Source organism: Ursus arctos, unplaced genomic scaffold, assembly GCF_023065955.2.
Source record: "Ursus arctos isolate Adak ecotype North America unplaced genomic scaffold, UrsArc2.0 scaffold_2, whole genome shotgun sequence".
In the NCBI taxonomy this organism is placed as follows: Eukaryota; Metazoa; Chordata; class Mammalia; order Carnivora; family Ursidae; genus Ursus; species Ursus arctos.
This window is the reverse complement of record NW_026622874.1, coordinates 37531950-37554802: the sequence shown is the minus strand read 5'-3', so window position 1 is coordinate 37554802 and position 22853 is coordinate 37531950. Positions and strand designations below refer to the sequence as shown.

The window sequence follows — 22853 nt, the reverse complement described above, 5'->3', positions numbered from 1 at the left end:
GCAGACGCAGAGGCTGGGGAGTAATGCTAAGAACAGAGCCTGTCCACCCCAAGGAGTGTCAAGAGGGGATGAATCAAGAGGTTGGAGACGGTAGCAATGCAGGGGCCAGAAGCAACCAGACCTGCGCTCAGGCCACTCTGGGGATGGGGCACGGCAATGAAACACCCGTCTGCCTGAGTTCAAAGCTCGGCTCTTCTAGTTTATTGGCCTTGTGGGCTTTAGCCAAGTAAACTCTCTCAACTCTTGCCTCCTCATCTATACAATGGCAAAGGTGATCGTATTTATTATTGTTGTGATAATTCAATGAAGGAAGGCATGTCAGGAGCAATCTTGAGCAGATTAAATGTCCCCCAGCTTCAGTTCTGTCATCTTAACGTGGCGATGATAATCACAGTATGTATGATTGTAATGAGGCTTGAATTCATTCATTCATGTAAAAATTAGGATAATCCCTGGCACAGAGCAGGAGGTCAGTAAATTCATTCTCAGGCATACATTTAATTGAGCACCGTTTATGTAAAAGGCTCTCTGCTAAGCCGAGCTTACAGACGTAGAGCTTCCGTACCAAGCGGTTCCTTCACAGAAACTACTGTTACTGTGGTTCTCAAGGTATTCTTTTTGCATTTGCTCATATAGGTTTGTGTATATACACAGGAGATCAAAGAAAATCTTGTTCCTCAAATTTGAGTAGTCTTCAAGGGCCACTCCTTCAAGTGAGGACCAAACCATACAGATATCGAGGGAAAGAGCATTCTAGGCCAAAGGAACAGCAAATGCAAAGGCCCAGAGGCAGGATCATGCCGGCACGGTCATGGAACAGCAAGGAGTGTGGGCCTGGAGTGGGAGGAGCAGAGAGAATGGCGGAGACAAAGCAGAGCAGTAATGGGATGGGTCATGAGGGCCTCGCAAGGCCCATGGCAAGGACTACTGTAAGGATTCCAGCTTTTGCTTTGAACGCGGGGTGGGGGCGGGGGGGGCGGCGAGTAGGCTTCGAGTAAAAGAATGGCATAGTCTGACTTTTGTTTAACAAGATTACTCTGGCTGTTCAGCTGAGAATAGATAGGTATGGAAATGGAATGTGGCAGGGGGTAGGGGAGTTGGCTACCCTGAACCACTATGAGCGGGGTGAGGTTTAATTCAAAGCCCCAGTGTCCTCTTCCCTGCCCAGCTCCAGGCCGCTCATGGAGGCAGGTCTGCAAATGGACAAGTATGCAGAGCCTAGAGCCGTGAAGGGGGCAGCCAGAAGGGGGCCGACTCGTGTCCACGAGGTGCCATCTCAAGCCAGGGCTGGGCAATCACCACCCCCTCTGAGCCTGCAGTGAGTTGAAACACAGCCCGGGCCAGGGCCAGCTGCTCACCCATTAAGTTAGGATTCCAAGAGACTTGGCCAGTCGATTGCGAGAAAGTTACTCTGTTGGATTTTTGCTTGTTAGGAGATAGATTCATCTGCAGACGTGGGGCAGCCGCCTGCCGCTGGTGATGCGGACGGGAGGCAGGGCGCGTGTCAGATGCTCCTTCCCGGGGAGGCAGCTTCTCCACCGAGAGGTGAAGCTGCAGGAGGCAGGCCATTTATGAGAAAAGGAATTGGCTGAGCGATGCCAGTGCCTGGCCCCACCATCGGCTTCCCTTTCCCTCCCCCTGGGAAGAAAGGGGACCCTCGGAAGGGCCCTGATTCATCCTGACTTGCCTACAACTCTTCCATTCAGGCCTCTCCCTGTATGGACAAATTTCATATTCGGGGGTGGTCTCCCAGAAGCCTCATGACTACTGTCTAAAATACAGACTCAGGCACCAGCCGTGTCCCTCCCTCTGCCTCTGGGCCGAATTGCCTCTGGGAGTCTTGCTGCTAAAATCCTAAAGCTCCCTTGTACCAGAGGCTTCTGTCCCCGTTCTCCAATTCCTAATCCCATTCTGCCCTGCGGTAGGGGAGCTAAGAGCCCCTAAATGTCTGCCCCTCCCAGACACTGCCCAGGGACACCTGCTTGTGGACCAGGAGACCACTGCCTGGCACTTTGCGTATGGGTCCCCAAACTCGCGTATCCCATTGCTGGCTGTTCTGAGACGAGCCTCATCAGAAGGCCCTGCCCCCTGCTTTCTTTTGTTTCCCCGTGTGTTAGCTGGTCCCCGCCAGTCCTGTTGCCGGGAGTTTCTTCCTCTGACAGGCGGTCCCCTCGGCACTCCCAGCACCCGGTCAGCTTCCCTGGGCCTAAGGCATCCAGCTGTTTATGATACAGGATCAAGCACCCCATTATCAGCAGTTCAGTGCAGTTGAAGACGCTCAGGTCCACCATCAGGGTGCTCTGTCTTCCAGAGACCCCTGGAGTCACCTTCCCTTCCCCCACCCACCTCCACCTGGAATGGAGCACCCCCCATCAGGCCTAAGAAAGCCAAGCCCCTAAAGCCCACAGATTCCCACTGTCCCCAGGGCTCAGCACCCAGGGCCAGCCTGGAGTCGCCCCTACCCGCAGCCACCTGCCTTTTGTCTGCTGTGGAGGGGGACAGGCAGGCAGGGACCATTTTACCTGACACACCAGGCACCTCAGATCCGGGGCTCACGCTGCTCCTGGGCTTTGTGGCTCCAGGGGGCGCTGCGCTCCCAGGTCCTGTAGCGGCCCCTGCAGGGCAGGGGTGGAGGTGGTCCAAGCTGGAGCTTTCCTCCACCCCTCTCCACCCCCTGGTCCTCAGGTGGAAGGAGGGGCCATTGGCAATCCTGCCCAGATATGGGGGACGAGACCTTGTAGGGAACGCCAGGAAGCTCCCCAGTTGTCCAGCTTTGAAGGGGTTGCTTCTCATGGGAACCTCCACTCTAGGCAGTCCAGAGCTCCAAGAACAGCTTCAAGGAGACTCTTCGCCCCCCACATCCCTGACCACGGCCCAGGCTGGCTCGCAGGAAGCCTTCAGACCTCCTGAAGCTGCCACAAAGTCCCCTGCCATTGAGAAGGTGACTCCCAGAGCCTGTCCCCTCAAGCCCTGGAGACCTAGGGAGCTTTGGCGGGGATTGGTCCTCATTTCATCCTGTCAGGGAGGCAAAGAACCCGAGAGCCTCCCTCTACCACCCCAGCCCTCCCACTGCTCCCCAGGAACCTGGCTGGACCAGCTGGGGACCAGGAAACTCTGCCACTCCAGGCAGGAATCCGGGGCAAAACCTCTGCTCAGAAACTTGCCACAAAAGAACCTTCGTTGTCAGCTGGACCAATCACAAAGAACGGACTTTATTGACATATTTGGCACTAAAACCCACACACTTCCAGCCCCGCCGCCAAGTACCAGGCATCATACAGGACCAATAAGTTAACATAAAGGACGCTCATGTTGGGGGGGTGCTTGGATGTCTCCGGGCTCAGCCAAAGGAGCTCTGGGCTCCTGGGAGGACACGGGGAGGGGAGATGGCTGTACACCAGTGAAAGGGGCTTCGAGACAAAATGAAAGAGAACAGAATTCAAAGTAGGACATTCGAACGTAAGGGGACCAGCGTCCACCCAAGAAGTGGGGGAGCTGCAGGATGGGGTCAGAGCATAGTGACAGAAATGCTTGCCCTCAGGCTCTCCTCTCCTCCCCCAGATTCCTCTGAGGGGCCACCTAAGTTTCTCCCTCGGCAACCTTGTGCAGTCGGCCACACTGCCTTCTGTCCAGTAGGGAGAACTGTGTTCTTTGGGGTCAGACATCAAAGTTCTTGGAGGTGTAAGCTATATTTGTAGTTTCTGTCCACTCCAGGGCACTCAGAGGGGAAAGGGCTCTGCATGGGCAGAATCAGAACTCCGCTCTCCCTAGCCCCACCTCGCCTCCATTCTGTGTTTTCTCCTCAAAGTAGGAGCTCTGAGGGCAAAGAAGCCCAAAGATGAGAACCCAGGGACTGTGGGATGGTCTTCGCACAGGCCATTTTCAGGCCTACTTGAGTCTTAGCACATGGGACAATTAATGAACACCCTTAAGAGTGAGTATTCCCATATTTGTAAAAATAAGGATGTGCCCTCTTTCAAGGAAACCCAGTGTCAGGGCAGAAGAACAGCTGGGTGAGGAGCGGCGGGGCAGTGACCACTACCCCCTCTTATGAGAACATGCCACAAACATGGTACCTTTCCAAAAATATCTGGAAGGCATTGCTTTTTAGGACTATAATGAAAAAGGGATAGAAGGAAGGGTGGGGTTGCAAGTCGTCACGATGCCCAGAGAAGGTGGTCAAAGTATGAGCCGGCCTCCACCAAACACCACCACAGGCCAGCCGCCAGCCCGGTCTTCCTAATGCTACAAGCTGGCAAAGCCTCCAATTCAAGGCTCAGAGGTCTGAGGAGATGTGGGAGCCCACAGGGGCACAGAGAGCATATGGTGAGTGACTAGGGCCCCTCGGGGGGGTGTTATGGGGTGAGGAAAAGAGAGGGGTCCATCCAGGAAGACAATACTCCATCAGGACGTATGATCTTTACCACCTCATGTGTGCATCACAGAGCACGTTATAAAGGGGAAGAAGATTCTCCCCCTGCCCAGACACCCCTACAGTACCCAGAGAGCTGGGAAATTGCGGGGCCGGAGAGGCACACTAGTATGCCTCCAGCTGCAGTGAGACAGGCGCTGTTCTCTGGGGACATTCTCGGAGCCAGAGGGTAGAGTCTGTGAGGAATCCCAGCGCGGCCCCCTCTGCCTCATGCGTCACGCCGCTTGCAGAAGGAGACAAATCCTGTCAGTCAGACAGGCAAGGCCTCAAGTCCAATAAACCAAGCTCTGGGGAATAAAGCATCATCATATTATAGGGATCTTGAGGACAAATCACAAATATAAATCCTAAGGCCACGGTTTCTGGAAAAAAAAAAAAAAAACATTAAAAAAAAAAAAGGCTCAGCCCCGGCTCATCGACCTGCGATGGGGGTAAAGGAGCTGAAGAAGGCACTCAAGGGTGGAAGGGCTTGGCTCCAGCCCTGCTGTCCAACAGTCTTTTCTGGCATTTTCTGGCAGCTGGGCCGAGGCATTTGAGCCACGCGGTGACACCTGGCCTTGGTTACACCTGGCTGATGATCTCGCCATTCTCAGGCACAAAGACTTGCACGGGGGCCCCTTCGGGTGATCTCCGGGGCACATACACTGTGGCCACCTGCCAGGGTCAGGAAGCAAGGAGAGATCTGTGAGCAAACCAGGTAGAAATGTCCAGACAGCAAATGCAGGCACACCATCCCCGTCCCTTAAGGACGCTGACTGGCAGCGACATGGGCCCAGCCACTCCACCCCGGCCCCCGTCCCAGCAGGCTCTATGTCCCCCAGGGGCCACCCTTATCTATTTTCCACTCCAGCTTTCTTTGGGGTGTGACAGGCACCCTGACCTCCTCCTCCCCGCCTTTCCTGGGCTCCCTTCTTGTCACCCTCCCTGTCGGGCAGGTTGGGATGGGCTGGGCCTGGGCTGAGGACAGGTCCAAGCTGGCAGGAAGGGAAAAGCAAAAGCACGGCAGCTGGAGGGTGCGGCCTGGGACCAGGGCCAGGCTGCTGCCCAGCCGGGATGCCAGCTGCAGCCCAGAGACCTGGTGGGTGGGGGAGGGACGTGCAGCTGGGCCTACTAGGAATCATGGGTCTCAGAGAAGCAGCCTGTTGGTAGCTTCTGCAGCACACCCCCTGCAGAGCCCTCCGTACCAGGGAGAAAGAAGACAGGACTCCTGTGTTACCCCCACTTCCGGAATGAAGAAACTGGGCCATTGAATCCAGAGTGGACACCCTTACCTCACGTCAGAGTGCTCTATCTTACCAATCTGGTCCCTGACAGAGAGTAATACCACTTACTAGCACTTACTATACACGATTCTGATCATTTCACACGTAATAACTCCCTTAAAGGTCATGGCCCGCCGAGATAGACAGCTGGCCAATCATTATCACTTCCGAGTAGCAGGGCTGAGATTTGAACCCCCTAGCCTAACTTCGGAGTCTGTGCCCTTAACCATCAGCCACCCTGCTTCTCAGCCCAGAGGTGTGGAGGGCTGTCCAGAGGAAGTTAACCACAGGCACTCACAGGTCCTGGCTTTCGCAAACACGTTTTCAGACTCCCTTTGTCCTGAGCCTTCAGGTCAGGAAATCTGGGGGGTTAATTCGGATGGGATTTCCGATTATGAATAGAGGCTTATCTGCTTTGCGGATCATCTATGGAGCCCTAAGGAAAAAAGTCTCCGCTCTCTGCCAGGATCACCTCCACCCGGTACGTGGGTATGTGCTCTTGAGCCAGAGGCAACATTAGGAGGGGCCCCAGGGGAGTCCCGAGGGCCTTCCAAAGGCCCCGGGGGAGTGGTTCTGCCGTGGGTCCTCCCGAGCTGGGGATGGCGGCAGCCACCACCCTGTCGGCATACCGCGCCTCTGCTCCGGGGCGCGCTAGAATTGCAGCCCGTCCCCGCTGACGGCCCGGGACCCCGGAGCCGCTCCCGTACCTGTGTCCGGGCCCCCGGGGCTCGCCCAAAGCCCTCTCTCCCGGGCGGCAGGCTGCGGACGCGGAAGGCGCCCTGGCGGTCCAGCGAGTGCGGGCGGCCGCTCCGGAGGCGCGCGCGCTCGTGCCACGACTTGAGCTCCTCGGACACCGCCGCCTTGCTGAGCGCGCGGCCCGCGGGGCTGTCCTTCAGCGACGGCGTGCGCACCACGCGGCCGCGGGCCGCCACCAGGCGCTGCCAGCGCAGCAGCGCGGCGTCGTCCTCGTAGGCGCGGCCCAGGGCTGCGCGGCCCAGCTCCCACTCGGCCGGCGGCGGCAGGGGGCTCTCGGCCAGCAGCACGTAGCGCCCGGCCGCCGGGTGGCCGGGAGGCAGCAGCAGCTTGGGGTAGAGCGAGCCGGCCGGGCCCCAGGCCCCGCGGTGGCGAGGCGGCTCGGGCGGGGCCAGCGGCCGCAGGAAGGAGATGTCGGGGCTGCTGCTGCCCGGCGACGTGGGGTGCGAGATGCTGGAGACGTCGGAGCCGCTGTCCTCCGAGCAGGAGTGGTAGGCGGGGTGCGGCAGCGGGGGCTTGGTCGGGGGGAAGCAGGAGTCGGGCACCGTCACCGTGTAGTGAGTGGGGCGGCGGCGGGGGAAGGCGCTGCGACCTCGGCCCTCGGGACCCGCCCGGAAGGAATCCGTCCTGGGGGAGGAAGGGGAGACGCACTGAGTGTGGGGGGGCTCCCTGAGGCTGGGAGTCCAGGAGGCCAAGGCTCTTCCCTTGGGCCTGGGGTGGGGGTGGAGGTTGGGGGGTGAAGATAAACCCGTGAGGCCGCCGCTCGCTTTGTCTCGGCAGAGGAGGCATGGCTCACAGGCCTGGGTCTTGGGTCAGACCTCCCCCCAAATAAACACCCAGACACCCTCCCGGCCCTCATGCGCCATGCACCATATCCCTCCTGCTGCATTCACACTTCTGCGGTTTGTGGCAAGGATGCCCCTGCGATGTCCCCTATCTTCAGCCACGTGAGGGACCCTGCGTCCCGCGGCATGACAGCGGCAGAATCTGTTCGGGGAGCCATGGTCGGGTATCTAAGCTGCACCTGTAAAGCTGTGTGTGGCGCACACCGTGTCAGGGAAGTAGATGGCCGGTCATCCACAAGCCAAGGAGAGACGCCTTAGAAGAAACCAACCCTACCCTGATCTTGGACTTCCAGCCTCCAGAACTGTGGGACAGTGAAATTCTGTCATTTAAGCCACCCACTCTGGGGTATTTTGCACCACCAAACTAATACAGGGGAGCTGCCTGTAGGTTGGCCCTTCAGAAGGGCAGCCGCCCAGGACTCACAGGGGCTGAAATCCAGCCCTCGAGGGTTAATATGCCCTGTGGTGGGGCTGTGTCTGCCCAGAGGGGGGCGCCTTTTACAGATCTGCACAAAGGCACTGTTTGTCACCTAGCCCTGGAAGTACATAAAATATAAGATTCATTGCTTGACTGGAGAGCAGTTGTCCCAAGCTGCGCACCCCCTCCCCCCCCCGCCCCCGGCCCGTCCAGCGCTGCCTGACAAGCACATGTAAAGGGACAGAAGAACCCAGCAATCGTGCCCAGGGCTTTCGTGTGGTGCAGCCAACACTGCCTGGCCTAGCTCTGTCACTGAGACTATCACCAAGAAAATTGGGAAAACACTTGGAAAACAACACGCAATTGATTCTCATTATTTGCGGATTCTGTCTTTGCAAAATCTCCCACAGCGAAAATGTATTTGTAACCTCAAATCAACACTCACAACACTTGTGGTCATTTGCGGACGTGCACAGAATGGTGAAAACTGTGAGAAGCCCACCAGGCACGTTCTCAACTGAGACAGAACAAGGCAGTGCTCTGACTTCTCGTTTCGACTTTCATACAATAAACGAGTATCCTCTCCACGGTCGATTTAGTGTCCCGTGTTTCGTATTTTTGTGCTTTCTCTTGGTGACATCCCTGTTTAAAACGGCCCCAAAGCATAGTGCTGCAGTCTGGTGTGCTTAAGTGGAGAAAGGCTATGGGTGTGCCTTCTGCGGAATATACATACGAGATGAGCTTTATTCCAGCATGACCTAGAGTGCTATCGGCCAGGAATTCAGTGTTAATGAGTCAATAATGTATATTAAATGAGGTGTCTTTAAACAGAAACACACATTAAACAAGGATATGTATTGATCAGTTGACAAAAGTGTTGTGCCCCGAAGCTCTCAGGAGCCTAACCCAATATTTTCCCAGGGAGCAATGGTTCAGTATTGCTAATTTAGTGTTTGCAGTGACTTTATGGGACATAAAACTACCGCAAATAGTGAGAATCGACTGCACATCAATTGAGAAAGTGAACCACCCATTGCCAGTGACCGATAACAAAACAATCGTAGGCAATTGCCGAAGTATCTACCAAGTTCCATATTCTCTTGCCATCAGAGAATATGGCTAAGGGGAGAAAACATGAATTGTGTTGTGCAGAAAACAGCTTGCTTCACGAATGACGTGCCTCTGGTTTTGCTGACTGTGGGTGGCACGGCCTCTACTGAGAGCTGCCCCAAGAAGGGATCCCATGGAGAAGCCACAGCACCAGCCACGTATCACCCACAGTCCCACCTATATCCTAGAAGCCACCACCCTCCAAATGCAAGCTGTCCCTAGTGGGTGCCACCTCCCCCTGCATCTACGGGGTGACCTCTTACCTCAGAGACTGCGACGGGCCCCTCCTCCCCTGTATCTCGGGGGTCGCGGGGGCGCTGGTGCGGCCGTGCCACTGGCCAGCAATACTGCGGACGGGAGCCACGTGGTAGGAGGCAGGCTCCAGCAGCCACAGGCTGGACGTACTGGGCCCATCCTGTGGCGTGGTGGCTGGGCTGCTGCAAAAGGATTAGAGACGGGTCAGGGGCAAGAATGCCTCCATTGAGGGGCTCGAGTTGTGCAGAGGAAGGGGGCATAGTGGAAGGGGACCCCAAAACTCATACCTCCCACCATCACAGTTAAGGAGAGAGGCAGTCTCCCGTGCCTTACCCTGTTGTACTCCTGCCCCACCCAAGCACAGCTCCCGCCTACTCCCCACCTGCCTTTCTCCCCATCCTGACCTGGACTCGCTATTGGGCTCAGAAGACTTTCTGGGCTTCTCGTAGGGGTGGTCCAGGCTGGTCTCCTTCCAGGGGCTGTTCTGGATTGGGGCCCGCTCCAGGCCCGCAGTCTCAGGTCCTGCTGGCTGCAAGCCCTCGAGGCTCTGGGGTGGGAGAGGCCGGGAAGGTGGAGCTGGGGACTCCGGGGGAGGTTTTGACACTTGGGATTCCTCTGCAGGGGCAAAAGAACCTGGTGAAGGCGGGGGCTGGAAAACTGGCCCAAGAACCTCCGTGGCCCGTGCCTTGCTCTCCCTCCCGCGGCTGCTTGTCTGGCTGCTCCAGGCTGTGGCTCCAGGCCCAGACACTCGAAGATGTTTTCTTCTCCTTTGGGACTTCTCTCTCACAGCTGTTTCACACCTGCCTCTTCCAAGAAGCCTCCCCAGATTGACTCTCCTTAGCTCACATTATTCCACCTTCTAACCTTTGCTCTTACTACCGTGTCTGCAGCTAACTTCCTGCTTACTGATTTTTCTTGTTCATGCCGTGCCCATGTGTGCTATTCCCTTATTGACCTGGGCACTCCCCTAGGCAGGACTGCGCTATCCTCTTGGTCCACCTTGACCCCCAGCATCCTTAGGGTTTATAAACAGGGTTTTTTAATCTATTGACTGTGTTTCCTTCCCTAGTGCTACCCTCTAGTCAAAAAGGGCAATGATTGTGGCCAGATGGCTCTTAGGGTCTGACAGCTGCATGTTGAAATAATGTCCCAGGGCAAAGACATGGACATCCCAGATCTTACAGGCTCTGCTAGAATTCACTTTTTTTCCTTCCCTGTCAAAATGATTGAACTTCTAGAATGGGAAAGGGTCAGCGCATCCCCACCCTCAAAAGAACATGTGCAGGGGCACATAGAAATTAGCATCAAGCAGGAGTGGAGACCCTGAGCCCAGCCCGGCACCCCTGCCTTCACTAGTTCACTAAGTCTCCACTTTCCACTGAAGTCCTCACTAGTGAACTCTGCCAAAGCCCCCCGTCTTCCAGAAGCCCAGCCCTGACAAAAGTTCCTAAACTACCCCTCTCACCTTCTTCCAAGAGCAGCCCATCTGATAGGGAGCTGTCATCTGAGGCACTGAGCTCTGGGAAAGTCAAAGGGGAGAGAAGGAGGTGAGGAAATCAACCTACAGATCTGGGTTAGCCAGCAGCATTGACCCCACCCCTTCCTGATAACATCCCTTATCAGGAAATACCAACTGTGTACTAAATACTACATTGGATATGAGTTTATGACTTGGAAGTAGAAAAAAAAATCAGGAGTTAGGAGCGAGAAGACAGGAGACCTGATTTTAATCCTGGCTCTGCCATTAGCTATGCAACCTTGAATAAGCAATTTCAATGCTCTGGGCCTCAGTTTCCCCATCTGTCAAAAAAGCCAGGGCTTCCACTGGCAGGGTTTCCTGGCGGTGGAAGGGAAAGGCAAAGTGTCATTTTGGAAGGCCCTTGGGATGAAAATTATTTTCCTAACTTTTCCAGTCTTCTGAGATCATAAATACAATTCAAGGACCCCAAATCTGAGAAATCCTGCATTACCAGCCCCAAGAGCAGTGCAAAGCGGGAATCTGAGCTGTGGGATCAATTCACATTGGTCTGGCTGGATATGGAAGGTTCCTCAATTGGTGATATGGCAGGTCACTTGAAGGAAATGAGAGTATGACATTTCTGCATGGCCTAGCAGCAGCTGTGACCCAAGAAATCCGAAGGAACTTCTATTTCCCACTGCCCTTGAACAAACTGAAACTTCAGACCTTGAGAATCCTCCTAAAGAGACCTGGATGGAATTCACAAAGTGTTTTCAACTATGTTTGATAATGATGATGAGGGGACATTAATAATAGCTAGAATTTCTATTGTGCCAATACTTTTCTGAGTTCTTCATATATATTAATTCAGGTGATGGTCACAACCACCATGGAAGGTAAATACTATGATCATCATGTAACAGCTAAAAAAAACCGAAGCTAGAAGGAATTGAGGAACATGGTTTAGGTCAATCTACCAAAACATGACCGAGTCAGAATTCATGCCCAGACAGTCGGACCAAGTCTGGCTCATCACCACTACCATTTATCGGCCCTCCTATTAGTGGCATCTAATGCATAAGTCATTATCCAGAAAGTTCTAAGAAAAGTAAACAATTCCAGCCATCTTGAAATCCGTTATAACCGGGATTAGCAAACTGGGGGTCCTTGGGCCAAATCCAGTGAACTGTTTTTATAAATAAAGTTTTACTGAAACACAGCTACAGATTGGTTTACGTAATGTCTGGCTGCTTTCGAGCCACAAGGGCAGAGTTGGGTGGCTGTGACAGAGACTGTATAGCCCATGAAGCCCGTACAATATTTACTCTCCGAGCCTTTACAGAAGTTTGTCAGCCTTTGCTCCACAACTTAAATGAAATAAAAACTCTACCCAGAGTGGTTCTTAAACCCTGTAGGGCATACTGCCCAAGGAGCTGGGCCCACTCCAAGTGGCGAGCTCTTTCACGCTGTGCTTGGCTCCTACTAGCCTTCGCTTTGGGGTTCAAATGAGGAGACACCCTTTCATTGAATCCTGGTTCTCTGCCTCTGATCTTTTACAAAACCCTGGAGAATAGAGAGTTTTGTTTTTCACAGATGTCAAGTTGAAGAAATTGTGGGACTGGTACTATCATGGCCCAGTGACGCGGCTGGGGTTAGAGTCATGTGCTTCGGTTTGACTATGTGGTCTGGGAAGAAAGACATCGTGTCCGATCATCCCTAATCTTCACAAAAACAAGCAGATCATTGGCCAAAAAAAGTGCACTGCAAAGAGGGTAATCTGGAGACCCACTGCCTTTGGAGAGGTAAGGCACGGGTGGGGCACGTCTGTCTGCCACCAAACACGAGCCGCTCCTGAGGGCTGCTCCCTGTCGCAGCCACACTGCTCCGACCCAGCCCTGGATCAACCTTGCCCTGCCCTGGGTCTAGCAGTGGCCACGGGATTCCCCAGGTGGGGAGGTAACTGTAGAGATCATACCCACAAACTGAGCATTCTCAAAGGCTGCACTGTTCAGCAGGTCGCCGCTAGCTACCTGGGGTTATGTTAATTAAAACGAAATAAAATTAAAAATTCAGGTCCTCGATCGCACCAGGCACATTTCAAATGCTCAGGAGCCCCTCTAGCGGCTACCATATTGGACAGATACAGAACATGAAATTCTAGTAGACAGCATTGCTTAAGGCACGTGTGGTCAGTCAACAAACGCACTCTGAGCACCTACTACAATTAGAGGTGCGTGGTGCGGGGAATTTCTCCTCAAGTTCACTATGGTAAATTAGTGTAACACCTGACCGCTCCCCGCCACCTGCAGGGTATAGCTAATTACTCCCACCTGGCATAATTAGTAATTATCCTAAATCAAATAAGCCTTGTGTGGAGACCCAGGGGGCGGGGGGGGGGGGGGCTTTTTCTTTTCTTTTCTTTCTTTCTTCCTCTTTCTTTTTTTTTCTTTTCTTTTCTTTCCTTTTCTTTCCTTTCCTTTCCTTTCCTTCTTTCCTTTCCTTTTCTTTTTCTTTCTTTCTCTTTTTGTTGTTGTTTATTCGTTTGCTTTTTCTTTTTAATTCAAAACACCTTTCAGCTACTAGTTATTAATCCCTTTCTACTTCCTCCTTCCGGAGAGAGCACGGCTGGGTGGGGAGCCACAGAGCAGGAATTACGGGCTGGAGCCACGGCCTCCTGTGCGCCCAAGGGAGGACATCAGAGCCCAGAACCTCAGGCCCACGGTCAAGGTAGGGTTTGAAGGGGGAGAGCGTGGGGACTGTCTCTGGTCTGGAGGGTGAAAGGCAGCTGCTCTGCCCCGTTTCTTCTCTACAGCTCTGTCTTCCCCTGAGCTGAGGGCGCCGAGAAGTTTTCAGAGCCTCCTGTCTCCCACGGAGGGTTAACCAAAGCCCCAGGCAGGTCCTGACCTACTCACAGCCCCCACAAGAAGCGTCACTGGTAGCAGTGGCAGCAGCAGAGTGACACTCCCCTGCCCCGCCACCCCAACATCTGCAGGCTGGTGAGCAGAGAGGCTGCTGAGCAGTACCAGCTGGAGGGGGCACGGGGGGGGTGGCGCTGAGACAAACCGGGTCAGGGGCACTTCTCCCTCTCCTGCCGGCTCTCCACCAGCACAGAGCAAGTGAGCCCTCAGCGACTTTCATGCCCAAGCCCATAGCTTCCTTCCAAGGGGGCAGTGCCGGGGGGGGGGGGGGGGAACTGTCAAGTCGTGGCGAGCCTGTCAGCGTGGAGGGAGGATGGAGAACATCTTTTCCATCTCAGTCTTGCAGACCAGGAGTACTGTCTTGCTTCCAAGCCAGGCCAGAGCCGGGCAACCCAGAGAAGTCTGGCCATCTGAGCCTGGGTCAGGTGCACCATGTCCTGTGTTTACTGGGTCAGCTGTCACATGGAGGCCTCTCCTCCCTCATTCTCTGCTTCTGCTGGAGGTGATCTGGTTATGCCCTTCCCCCCTACGTTAGAGACAGCGTGTGGCAGTGGGGCTCCCGCAATCTGTGTTGAGAGCGTCCCCTTGTCCAAGGCATGGGCCACTGGGCCTGGGAGACTCTAAACACAAGCGTCCCCAACCAGGGGAGGAGAGCAGCCTCAGGGAAAAACCAACCCACAGTGCAGGGGTAGGAGCCTGACGGTGGGAGGAGTAAACAGTTCTCCAAGCCCAGATCAAGGCCTTGGCATCCAGTTCTGCCCCAGGCCACTGCTCCCCACCCCACCCCAGTTCACTCCCCTGCAGCAGGGGGGGTCTGGGCCCCACGAGAGGCCTGGGGTCGGGGCAAGCCGTGGGCATGATGCCCTGGGAACTGGCAGGGAGGGCTGTAAGTCGACCTAACAAGCTGGGTTTGGGTCCGGGGAGAACAAGAGCCACATCGAAGGGCTCGGAACCACTTGTTGGAAGGTAATTGGAACTAGATACACGGATGTCCAATAATGGGGACACCTTCCCAGGTACCCCACAGGCCCAAGTCTCTGGGCCATGGGGCTCAGGGACTAGACCAGAGGCCCAATAAGAGTGGAGAACAGAAGTGGAGGACTCCTGGTGACCAGGGTGGTTCTAGATACTGAAGCGATGGTGGCATGTGGCATTCATGGTGCTGGATTTCACCCTAAACACCCCACAAGCAGCTATGCGCCCCTGAAGTGATTCGGAGAGCAGCCGTAGTAGCAGCAGCAGGCCTCTGAGCAGCCTGACACAGGCCCCGGGGCAGCACTTCAGCTCAGAGCCCAAGGCTCACAGAGGCCTCACGCTTCCTGACCACATCCGCCAGCCCCTGGGGCCTGGAGGGCAGGAGGGCAGCCCTGGCTACTGCCGCTGAGCAGACCCTAGGAATAAGGTCCGAGTCAGCCTGGGGAGCACCTTTCTGCCCAGGAGGCCTTCTTGAGGGCAGTGGATTTTGCGGAGGATGAGGAAGAAATGGGATGCTTTCTAAGGAGACGGGGGCAAGGCTCTCAGGGGATGGAGGAGCCCTTTGCCAGGGCGTGTGGGGGCTGCAGAGGGCCAGGATGGGGTAGAGGCGGACCGAAGAGGCAGGTGTCCTAGCTAAAGCTTAATTTGGAACATTAAACACAGTGCTGGGCACAAAGGCAGATGCAGCAGCCCCGAGCCACGCCACCTGCCATCATTCCACATAAGCTCGCGCATGGCCCAGGGCAGGACTCTCGGCGCAGCTGGCTCACCTCGGCCCAGGGGCAGGGCAGCGGCAGAAGGGGGCCCACTGGTGCGCCGCTGCTCACCCAGGCAGCGCTCCAGCTCCCTCAGCTTCTTCTCCTCCTGCAGCATGGCATGCTTGCGCTGCCGCCGGGCCTGTCTGCTGAGGTTCTCCTCCCGGCACAGGCGTCGGGCTGCCTCCGCTATCTGCAGCTGCAGGGCCAGCTCCCGCTCCAGGCTGCTCAGGGGGTCCTGAGGAGGGGGGAGAGGTAGGGGGCTCACTAGGGGACACGGAGAAGGGTCCCGAACCCACGCCCTGGATCCTGAACCTAAGCCCGGGAAGAAGACAGCTGTGACCGTGGCCATGGGCCAGAGGGTGGGGTGGTGGGAGGTGCCCGAGAGCAACCTTGTCGGCCTGAGAAGCAGGCAGGGGGATCCACCCACCAGCCTGCCCCCTGAGCCAGGCAGAGTGGGAACCAAAGGGGGACACTTTCCCTCCTGACCCCAGGGGTTGGTCAGGCAAGCCCAGGGGAAACTTGCCACCTTTCACACCATGGGGAAGGCATCCTAGGGCCCAAGCCACCCCCACTGCCTGCCTGCCTGCCTGCCTGCCTGCCTGCCTGCCATGATGAGAAGGACAACCCTAGGAGCCAGAATAAGCTGTTGAAACAGGCCATTGCCTCTCTGGGCTGGTGGCTGAGCTCTTAACTGATCTGCCTACTGGCGACCAAACCCAGTGTCCTCTCGAGTTCCCAGCTCTCCCGGTTCCTGGGGTGGCACCTTCCCCACGGCCATTTGGGCTACAGGTTAGTGGGAGCCCCTCATCACCATGGAGCCAAGCACCCTGACTGGGTGTGACGGGGTGGAGTGGAGACCGCCACGGCCCGGGAGAGGGCACGGTGCTCAGGAGCTGCCCCACCAGTTGGTGAGGCCCTGGCTCGGTGATCAACACTTGAAGGGGGAGACACGGCCTGCTCAAGTCCCTCACCTCTCTGTGCAAAGCCCGCTCGTCCAGTTTGTAAGCTGCTCCAATCCTGCGGCGGACCTTAGGGGCCTTTTCCCCTGGTTTGAGGGGATACTCGGCTGGCAAGATACCCGTCAGCTCCTGCGGTGGAAACAAAGTCAGCCAGGCCCCTCTCCACCTGCCCAGCCCTTGGCCAAGCAGAAACGGCCAAGCCCCCGGGCTCTGCACTGCCTGTGTCTGCCCTTCCCCCGAGGCCCCTGCCCACTCCCCACCCCACCCCATCCCCCCGGGCGCTCTCCCCGGCCTCTTCAGGGCACCCCCTACCTTCCCTCCTCTCTTCCTTCAAACTTCAGATCTCACCTGCTTCAGAGATCTACTCTGGCCCTGGTTACAGTCCCACACGCACCTGTCTACTCCCTCTCCAGCCCCTCTGTCCTTCACTCCCTGTGCCCGGGGCCCCACTGGGCTGATTCCTTCTGTCCCTGAGGCGTCCCATGTCCAGGTCAAATGCTGCACACACAGGGACTCCAGGCACCACACCCCCATCTGGTTTCCAGAATTCTCTCGCAAATGGGGTCCCCTTCCCTCAGCTCCAACATCCCAACATGTGGCTCTAGGGCTCCTCAGGTTAACCGCAAGTTTGCAGGGGGGCTGGGGGGCCGGCTGAGGCTCTCACCGCCTCCCGGAGGCAGAGTCTCTTCAGCTCCTCCAGACGCGCCTCGAGCCGCTCTTCCAGGGCCCTCTGCTGTTTGCGCACCGCGTGGGTCAGCTCCTTCATGGGGGAGACAGGGCTGTCGGGGCCTAGGGGGCGGCAGGGCATGGCTCAGGGAAGCTGAGGTGGGGAAGACCCTCCCAGACACTTATTAACTATCCCCGGGGTTGTGGGGGGGAATGTGCTCACATGTGCGCAAACACACACACACACACACGCGTGTACACACATAGCCTCGTCCCTGCCCACAGATTACAGGTCAGCTGCTGCGGCCTGTGTCATAACCACAAACACATCTCCTGGCTGTCCGAGGTGGCAACAAGGCAGCTCGCAGGGAAGGGCTGCACCCCCACCCCTGCCCTGGGCGATGTGCGGTGATGGGAGGGCTGCTGGTCGGAGTTGTTCTTCCCTTCCCACCCCCCACCTGTACAATTCACTTCTGCCTCTACTACTTCTTCCTCCTTCTCCTCCTCCTCCTCTCTCCCTCTCTCTCTTTCTCTCTCTTACTCACATATGTGCTGCTTCTTTCTTCTCGTCTGTCAGATGAGACCAGACTAGGCCCACAGACTCAGGCCAACCAGAGAGATAGGACCTTTCTAGTAGCCAGATAAAATTTTTCTACTTCTTAGTAATCACAGGGGCCAGAGTTGCAGAGACCTGATCCAGATAGGATCAGACCTCCAGGCCAGACGATCCAGGAAAACTGCAGCCCCTCGGGTATCTAGCCCCCAGCAGAGGCCTCTCCCACCCCTCCCACCTCCCCCGACTCATCTTCTAGCCACTCAGCCTGGCCAGCCCTGGGGCCTGGGGCCTCGGAGAGTCAGGGCTAGGGGCCCACAGGGCGGGATTTCCCAAACCACTCACCAGACTGCAGGATGATGCCACTGTCGGTGTCGCTGACCTCATCCTTACTCTCCATGGTGGATTTCTGGGAGGAGGGGGAGCAGCGTAGGAAGGGGTAACACCGTTCCCAACCTGAGCCGGGATGTGGCGGTGGCCTGCAGGTTCCCCAGCTTTTGAGAGAACAATAAAACCAGCTGTAGGTGAAACCCCTTGTTTCCACACAGAGCTTAAGTTAGGATCCGATGTTTGAGGGCAGGGGGAGAAGTGAGGGCCAGGTTTCTGGGATAGTCTGGGGTGGGGGAGGTTCTCAGTGCTGGGGGTGCTGCAGAGAAGACTCGGTGGGCCTCACCAGCAAACCTGTTCTCGTGGGGGGGTGGGGTCTCTGGGCCCACCCTAGCCTCCTGCTGCCTCCTTCCGAGTGGCCACAGGGACCACTGAGACTGCGGAGAAGGGTGAGGAAAAGAGCAAGAAAGAGGAGGAAAAGGAAAAAAAAAAGGAAAATGATAAGAAAAATGGGTGGGAGGACAAAGCAAGGAGGAAAGGAAAGCAGAGGGGGAGATGTCTTCTTGGGGCACAACTGTCCCCATGGGGCTATCCTCAGCTCGAGAACCCAGGAGGCATGAAGCCTGTCCTGCTGCCCCAGTGGGTGACAGACAGCACTTCAAGAAGTGGGCGGGGACTGGGTATTCAGCCAAGCCCCTGCTCCAGGGTCCTCAAAGCCCGTGCTGCCCTGCCTTCTGGACCAGGGTATTCATCCAAAGGCAGGTGCCAGAGAGCTGTCCCAGAGCCCTGAAATATTTCCCAAGCCACTATGTCTAGGAGACCCAGTGTGTGTGTGTGTGTGTGTGTGTGTGTGTGTGTGTGAGGGTCACGGGCAGGGTGGGACTTGTGACTAGAGCGGAAGCTGCCCGAGGACAAGGAGGAGCTGAGACCACCCACTCCTCTGGCTCCCTGGGGCTTGAGAGCACTCGGGTGGCACAAGTTCAATCACAGTGTGTATCGGCCCGGCTGGGCACCAGTGGCCAAAACAACACCTGATGCTCGCCCTCTCGTTCCTCGCCGAACCCACACCTCTGCTCAGGGTCCTGGCTGGCCAGGGCCTGGCAGCTGTGGGCTGGAGCAGGGGTGGGGAGGGGCGGGTGGAGCCGAGGCAGGCGGTCTGGAAGGAGAGCCCAGCCACCTCCTCACTGAGTCAGCCCATTGAGCAACAGTCCAAAAGTCCTTCTGAGTTTCTGTCTGGAGCTTATCCTGCCTCCCCACGGCACAGGGCCACAGGGTGGAGGCGGTGGGCGCCGCCCCTCCACCCTCAGCCAACGGCGAGGAAGGCAGGCCTTGGGAAAGCAAGGCAAGGAGAGGGAGAGAGGACTGCTGACAGCCCGGTCCCCAGGAGGACCTCTGCCTCTTGAGACTGGAAGAGCCGGAATGATGGAGCACGTTTACAGACCTCCGTAAACCACAGAGCCCACCGAAGTACCATGAGCAGCACTAAAAACATAGCCCTGGAAACAATATGGACCTGCACTTTGGAATTCCAAATCTCCAGGAAAGTCTAGAGAATGGATGATAGGATTTAAAAAAAGAAAGAAAGAAGAAAAGTTTATGTGGGGCCTTTGCAAACATGCTGAAGAGAGAGACTGGCCCATGTTCTGGAAACCAGAACAGGGCACTTAGTGGGAGAGCTACCAGTGCATGGCCCATCGCTCCCGAACCCTCATCCCTCCAGAGATGAGAGCTGGCCCGAGGGGCAGGCAGTTCACCCAGCCCCCACCCGCCACAGGTACCCTCTAACCCTCCCCAGCAGCTAGGGGCAGGGCCCTGCCAGAGCTAGGAAGCAAGGCCCTCTCAGCTAGCACCGTGAACGCATTTTGCTTTGGATAAGGAAGGAGGTAATGTGGGAGTGAAGCCATTAATTAGTCACACTTGCTAATTAATTATTAACCACGAAGGCGTTCCCTTGAGAAGTTGTGATAACTCAGCCCTGCTTCCCTCCTTGACTGTTGCCGGGCATGGGGTCACTGGAACAGAGGGGTGGGTGTGAGAGGAGAGCCCCCTGACACACCCCCTCTCCTCCAGCGTTCACTGCCAGGGTCAAGGGGTTGGCCCTGGCATTCACAGTGGCCCCAATCTCATGCTGGGCACACTCCGGGCTAACTCAAGGCTCCAAGTAGAGCAAAGAGCACAGGACCTAAAGTTGGGAGGGTCAAGTCTTAGTTCCGGCCTGGCTGGGCCTTCTTCCCTCATAGGCACAAAGACTAGACAGTGTCTAGGGAAAGCCCTTTCCGGCTCCCTGCTCTGGACCCCTGTGGACAATGTCGGGCTGGGCAGGAACTCCACACGGTCGTGTAGCCGTCGCCCTCCTCACCGTGGGGACCCTGCGCAGCTCCCACCTCCACCAGCAGGACAGAAGTCTCTGGAGCCTGATGTATCAGGCATTGCTTTCAGATAAAGGCAGTTCCGGGGCCCATGCCCAACCCCTTCCCAACGCAGGAATCCCTCCCTGCCCTCTAGCCCCCTGCGGCAAGCCCCAGTCCTGGGTCCTAGGAAGCAGTCCACCTGACTGAACAAGGTCCCTGGGAAAAAGGCAGAGGAGAAAAGAAGGAGCGAAGAGGGAGGAAGGGAAACACCAGCGCAGCGTCCTTCAGGCTGAGCCACTGAGGACCCTCCCCCATCACAGTGTGCCCCCAAAGCCACTCCTGGGCCTCTCCCTTTCTCCAGTAGAGACTAAGGCCTGGGAACTACAGCAAAACTACGGCAAGGGGCTCCTCATCTGGGCCCACCAGCACCCCCGATCATCCTGTGCCCGAGACACAAGGAGGAAGGGAGTGTTGGTGACGGCTACTGCAGGCCGCCCCCCCCCCCCCCACCGCCAGCCTGCCCCTCAGCCCCAAAGACCTGCTCCACCCTGCCCTGCCCTCACCTGCTTCTGGGGTTTAGTCCAGGATTCCAGAAACACCCCCGGTTCCCAGGTCAGGGGGCTGAGGGGTTTCGCATGCCGCCTCAGGGTGTCCCAGGCCAGTGGCCAGCCCCCCTGTGCTCTCTCTGACCTAGCTCCAGCTCTCCACTCGCTGCCTGCTGCCGACGGCCGCCCCTCCCTCTGGTCCCGCCTGCCTGCCTGCCTGCCTTTCCTCCTAGGCTGCCTGCCGGGCCAGGGGAACCAGGTACTTGTTATGACTTGAGTCAGAGGGGAGGAGCAGGTGAGCAAGTCCTTCCCTGAACTAATCCTGCTGTGGCTGTTGCCAGCAGGCAGCTCCTGGGCCTCTGCACTTCCGGGGGGGCGGGGGGGCGTGTGTGTGTGTGTGTGTGTGTGTGTGGTGAGTAGGGAGAAAGGGGCTCCCCATGGAGGAACCCCAGAAGAAGGCAACAGGGGTCACATCTTCATGGCCTCGAGGGACAATAATGCAATGTGGTGAGCTGTTAGGTGCACAATTGCCCTCCTGACCCTCAGTTTCCCTTTCCAGAAATCAAGGCTTGCAAGACCCCAGAAGTAGGGTGAAAGTCCGCTGTCCATGGGGATACCAGCAGGAAATTGACAAAGTGACAAGAATAGGTCATTGCTCTTTCCACACACTGAAATGGAAACCAAGGCCTGAGTTTTGTCTCTCCCAAATCAGGCTTAAGAAAGCTTCAGGCAAGGCAGTAATTAGGGAACTCCCTATGGGAAGGCTCTAGGGTCCTAAAGAAAGCAAGGGTGGTGTTCTCTTTCCATCCTAGACATTTCGCCCCAGGATCACCAAGGCCTACCTATTACTTACATCCATCCCTCAATAGGGTCCCTGGAGGACTATGCTGAACCCCAGTCCTGGACCCTGCTCCACAGGAGAGCCACTGTGACCCCAGCATCTAAGCCCACTCCCCAAACATGAGGGGCAAGCCTCCAGGTCTCCCACCACATTGATCCTCAAGCAAACCAAAAACAGTTCAGAACTTGGCGCATTTCATTGGGAGAGGCAAGGGCTAAGGCCACCTGTTGTTACGCCACAGACAACACAGAGACATACTGAAGATTAAGGACGACACCCCTCAACATTTCAACCCACCACCTCCCTTTCTCCCACTCTCTGCTACTCCCACTGTGCCCCTTAACCCTGGGGTTTCGGCACCTCCACATCTCTCTGGATTGCTTCCCTCCTCCAGCCCCATACCTCCAAACCCCATCCCCTTCCCCATTCCCCAGGGCTGGGATGGTGGAAGAAGTCTGCTCCACCAAACATCTCCTGTGGGGCTGAGCTGCGTCACTGATGTCCCATCCCAGCCCCTACACAGACCCCGCTCACCTTTACATTCCTGTGCACACCCTCTTTCCAAACAGCGCTAGCCTTCCGGGCTGACCACCTCCTTCTCTCCCCAAGCTGAGACTGAGGGGCCCCAACAGGGGGCGACCCCTCCTGTGATGTGGAGCCAGCTTTCAGTCTGGTCTCCCAAAGAGCCTGCAGCCCTTCCCTCCCCCTAGTCCTCCCCATCCCCCAATAGCCTTGTCACATTCTTTCAATGACAAGCACAGAGAGATTGACTCAGTGTAACTGGTCCCCTTCCTCCACCTTGCCCATCCCCCAGCTCCAGGTGGGGGTTGATGGAAGTTTCTAGAACCAGCTGACAGCATGTATTTTAATGCACAAAATGAAATTAAGAGAATCATTACGAGAACCAATTATATTGAAATACAGTTCTAAAAACAGAAAAACATGGTAATATATATGCCTCTTTATTAACATTAAACAGGATCCAGCAGTGGGTAATTTCATAGAAGTGATGAATGTGAACAATACTTCAACACAGTTATGACGACTGCAATGTGATGTAACACTGTGAATTTTATTAAGGGCAAAGTCACAGGTACTGCCTATGGTTTCTTGCCTTTGTAACTGAAGGCAATGCTAAATTTTTGTTAAAGGTTGGTGTGAAATAGAAATATTTTTTTTCCCATCTAAGTTCACAAATCCTCTGAATTCTATCCATAGATGCTTTGGTGCTCAGGACCCAGTTAAGAACCCCGCCATCAGGTAACCCCCCCATTTCTGAGCTCAGAGGAGAGAAACACAGATAATCCACTCACTGCATTGAGTCCCTGGAATTCTCAAAACCCCCTCATTCCCTCAAATTCACATGCAGCATTTCCTGACCAGCAGAAGATGAGGTTTGGGATGGGAATAGCAAACCAACTCTCCC

At 56.1% G+C, this 22853-nt stretch overlaps 1 protein-coding gene across 1 annotated transcript; it reads right to left on the bottom strand.

Annotated features, from left to right (window-relative positions):
• Positions 1-4847: 4847 nt before the first annotated feature.
• On the bottom strand, positions 4848-17857 carry INAVA (innate immunity activator). Its single transcript, XM_026480696.3, has 9 exons — positions 17709-17857; positions 16809-16933; positions 16157-16273; positions 15198-15420; positions 10541-10594; positions 9480-9690; positions 9084-9257; positions 6402-7074; positions 4848-5086 (listed from the first exon to the last, which is right to left on the bottom strand). The coding sequence occupies exons 1-9, from the start codon at positions 17761-17763 to the stop codon at positions 4994-4996; spliced, it is 1725 nt and encodes a 574-aa protein (XP_026336481.2). The 5' UTR covers positions 17764-17857; the 3' UTR covers positions 4848-4993.
• Positions 17858-22853: the final 4996 nt, after the last annotated feature.

Excerpts from the sequence above, each read along its gene's own strand:
- INAVA (XM_026480696.3), bottom strand. The coding sequence starts at position 17,763 with ATGGAGAGTAAGGATGAGGTCAGCGACACCGACAGTGGCATCATCCTG. Across the intron at positions 15,421-16,156 it reads AGCGGGCTTTGCACAGAGAG|GACCCCCTGAGCAGCCTGGA; the intron begins GTGAGGGACTTG and ends CCCCCTCCTCAG. Across the intron at positions 7,075-9,083 it reads GGCCCGTCGCAGTCTCTGAG|GACGGATTCCTTCCGGGCGG; the intron begins GTAAGAGGTCAC and ends TTCCTCCCCCAG.